General features: G+C 43.8%; 1 protein-coding gene across 1 annotated transcript; it reads right to left on the reverse strand.

The window, feature by feature from the left end:
* Positions 1-242: 242 nt before the first annotated feature.
* Positions 243-2,950, reverse strand: LOC121540532 (zona pellucida sperm-binding protein 3). Its single transcript, XM_041849476.2, has 8 exons — positions 2,351-2,950; positions 2,145-2,263; positions 1,946-2,049; positions 1,505-1,682; positions 1,205-1,322; positions 911-993; positions 753-832; positions 243-387 (listed from the first exon to the last, which is right to left on the reverse strand). The coding sequence occupies exons 1-8, from the start codon at positions 2,876-2,878 to the stop codon at positions 323-325; spliced, it is 1,275 nt and encodes a 424-aa protein (XP_041705410.1). The 5' UTR covers positions 2,879-2,950; the 3' UTR covers positions 243-322.
* Between the last annotated feature and the right edge of the window lie 873 nt (positions 2,951-3,823).

A 3,823-nucleotide genomic window follows, 5' to 3' on the forward strand; every position in this document is an offset into this window, starting at 1 on the left:
TCCCAGTTGTTTTGAATGTTAAGAATACTTGACCCAACTTTCAAAACTAGTCCTTTTTGCCTAGCCATAGTAAACTAGCTAGGTAGTCATTTAGCACATTCAGTAATTTGTTTGTAAACAAGCTTAGCTACCACATCTTGTCAAACTGTCAAAGTAGCTAGCGAGCAACAAGATATGTACTTAATTTTAGACCTGGTTACATGTTACAAAAGCTCATTAACAAAATGCACTCAAGACAGAAACCTTCAAAATGATGTACTTTCTTAATCATCCAGAAAAAAAAATGTTGGTAGGAAAGTCAGTCCAAATGAAAAGTAGGCCATCAGTCAAGAAGCTTTTCCTTGATGTTGAGAGGACCAATAGAAACTTCTTGCTCCCACTGGAAACCTAGGAAGAGCAGAAGACTATTAGAGACCAAATCAGACCATGTCTATACAGGAGAACTCAAATATGACACCTGACTAAAGCGGTGTTTCAGTCAATTCCTACGTTTTGATTTATTAGGACCCATTAGCCGACACAAATGGCGACAGCTAGTCTAACTGGGGTCCGACATAACGAAAAAGACAGCCAAAATACAATTTACATACATTATTCAGTGGGTGCACATTTGTTTCAGCCCAGCACTAACAGCAAATTCAGCCAAGGGCTTAGGTGAATGACGTCTGTAGGTACTTGAGTAGGACAAAAATATACACTCCAGGCAGTCATCAGGAATGACTGAGAAACACTGGACTGAAGTGCAAATGTACCTGGACCCGGTTCCCTTCTCATGCCACAGTCTGTGTCACAACAGCCACACACCTGGTCTTTCCTACTGGCCTCACTCCATCTATGGAAAACAGAGTTGCATATAGTATGTGTAATTAAAGAAAAGTGCACACCCTTCCATATATACACCCAGACTTACCCATTCAAGAAGGAACAGGCCTTGTTCTCATGATCAATAGGGGCTGAAGCTGTTGTGGCTTTCAGGAGGCAGGTAATGTACAGCTGTTGAAATGACATTTGTTGAAGTCTGAGCATTGGTACCACATAATTATTAGATTTGACACTCATTCAAAGCAACGGTCATTGTGGGTACGTCACCAGTCATATTGGGCATAACACACCTCATTTTTGATTGAAGCTCATCAAAACTGCCAATTCTATAATTGGGATATCCCAAGAGCATTTGCATAAGATCTCAGGATTAACTACTCACCGAGCCAGTGTTCACATCCTGAAACCTAAAGGCTTCCATCTGGAACCGGAGATTGTCATCCATTGTGCGAGGCATGAACTGGGACCTGGACCCTGTCAGCTTGGTGTCGACCAGACAACTGAAGGGCACAAATGGGTAAATATTAGGCTACCTACTGTACACTGCTGAACCTCTGGAGGGATGCCATTCAAAATGGACGTTGAGCTGAAGTGTGGGCAGGTGGAGGGAATGGGAAATGCCTTACTTCCGCAACAGATTAAAGCAAACAATTACAGTCCTTGAACCTGATAAAGTACTCACCCACGGTTCTCGATGAAGGCATATCTTGGGACAGTGTTAATGTTTGGGATGACTGTGGCTACACAGCGGTCCACAAAGACTCGGAGGGGCACATGGTAGAACTGGACGACAGAAGCTTCAAAGTTAATATTATCTCCAAGAATGTACTCGTTGCTGGGTCTCTCCAACTGCCAGTTACCTGTGAAGACAAGTAAAGGGCATAATCTACTACTCATTTCAAACATAATGCCCCTGCTCTAGTTTGTCAACTGTGGGGTTGGATATCGGCAAAAATAACTGCTGTCATTTTGTTTTCTGGGGTCACCACCTCATTCCAATAACTCAGTGGTGGTTACATTTGCCAGTTGGCAAGACCCACCCCCACAGTTTACAAACAAGTGCAGAGACAGCACTTAAGTCAGTGCCTGTCAAGATCTATGGCAAGGACAAGCCCTTACTCACCAGTCATTAGCCTCAGGGAGAAGTACAGGAGCTCCTCTGCAACCTTAGTGGAGGCATAGGGATTCCAGGTGGGCTTCACTGCACCGCTGCTCACGTCATGCTTTCTGTAAAGGAGTCAATTTCGTGAAACCAAAGTCCAAGGAAGTGCATCCAAAGTCGATTGAGGTGACAAAAAAACAAACAGGTATAGTCAACTCACCTTTGGTAGTAGCACTCAACCCAGACCACCACTTCTCTTGTCCGAACAATGGGGCTGCTGCCCAGAGTGGCTGGTGTATAACGGAGTGTGAAGACGTAGACCAGTGAATCATCAGTCATCTGGAATCAGAGCAGCAAGTGGCATTGTAAGAAAATCAATGGTTGTCAACCTTACAGAATCATAACGGTGCTAAAGCTCAATGTTACCGTCAGAGTGCTGCCACATCCGTGCAGCTCTGTGTCAAAGATCAGCACTTGAGCAGAAGCATCCTCCCCGGTGACCACACAGCCTCCCAAGGTGAGATCCGCTGGGTTAATGAGTTGGCCGATACCGAGCAGATCTCGCTTGACTTCAACGTGGGCAGAATTCTCCCCACATTGAACTGCCACACTATTTACAGGCACAGGCGGCGGTCTCTGCTCAACAATAGCCAGCTGCACCTCTTTGATTGGATCTTCAGGAAACCGCCAGGTCAAAGGCTCATTGAAGGTCTGCTTTGACTGGAGGAAAGGGTCTTGAACTTGTGTCGGTGTCTGGACCTCAGCGGGCCTTTGCACAGGCCTTGGTTGAAATCTGGCTGGTTCTTGAGCAGGCCTGTACTGTGGAACAAATCTCCCAGGGGCATGTGCCGTTTGGCTCTGGGATTCCGCTCCTAGATAAATCTTCTGAACTGTAGCTAAAGTAGCTACACAGCCAAAGGTAAGCAGTAGGAGGATTTTAATACAAAACCCCATTATTCTCTTTTCTCTGTTCTTTTTATTCCCTATTATATATTTCTTGACAATTCTTCGTTGTTTGCAAGAACTCCAGCGTCACTGAACAGCCATTTTGTATCCCTTTGTCTTAGATTGACTCCACCCCTTGTTTGATTTACCTAATGATCTTCCAGACGTGTTACACAGCTGTACATAGACTACAATCTGAACTGGATGTATCTCAATACTATGTGGTGTGTTCATATAATGTCCTGGCCCCGTTTACCCGATAAAATTTAACAGTGCATCTTTCCTACAACGGCCGAAGCTGTAACATGCGTTTTCCAAAACTCCACGTAGAAAGAACGGCCGCTACCTGCATCGTTGGAGCACGTGTCGATACTGATAGGATCAAAAGAAAGGCAGCGCTGCTCTCGGGTCAACTTTTACAATTCAAGTCTTCCTTAACATTAGAATTATTTCACAATACTGACGACGGATCAGCTCCTAGAGAGATAGAGCCCAGTGTAGCTCAGTTGGTAGAGAATGGCGCTTGCAACGCCAGGGTTGTGGGTTCGTTTCCCACGGGGGGCCAGTATGAAAAAAAAATGAATGCACTCACTAACTGTAAGTTGCTCTGAATAAGAGCGTCTGCTAAATGACTAAAATGTAAATATTACCACCGACGGCAGCAAATATTGAGGTGGCTTATTCTAATGCTTACCCCAATAAAAATGCACAAAATCACCGATTTGGAACATCATTGTGCACATGTTAAGCTACACATCATGAAATATATTGAGACATTACATACCGTAGCCTACAAGTAGCAAAATAGAACTCTATTGATTGAACATGAAATGTATTTCAATATGATTGAAATAGGCCTATAGCCTACTGTTTATATTTGAATGCAGTCATCTGTTTTTATTTGACTCCTCTTTTTATACGTTGCTTTTTTGTATCAATTGCAAAGACATTGGC

The sequence above is a fragment of the Coregonus clupeaformis genome, chromosome 26 (assembly GCF_020615455.1).
Source record: "Coregonus clupeaformis isolate EN_2021a chromosome 26, ASM2061545v1, whole genome shotgun sequence".
NCBI lineage: Eukaryota > Metazoa > Chordata > Actinopteri > Salmoniformes > Salmonidae > Coregonus > Coregonus clupeaformis.

Bases quoted from the DNA above. Each gene is read 5' to 3' on its own strand.
- LOC121540532 (XM_041849476.2), bottom strand. From the start codon at position 2,878: ATGGGGTTTTGTATTAAAATCCTCCTACTGCTTACCTTTGGCTGTGTA. The intron at 1,323-1,504 runs GTGAGTACTTTA...TGTGCCCTTCAG, and splicing joins GCCTTCATCGAGAACCGTGG to TTGTCTGGTCGACACCAAGC. The intron at 388-752 runs GTACATTTGCAC...TGCTCTTCCTAG, and splicing joins GAGAAGGGAACCGGGTCCAG to GTTTCCAGTGGGAGCAAGAA.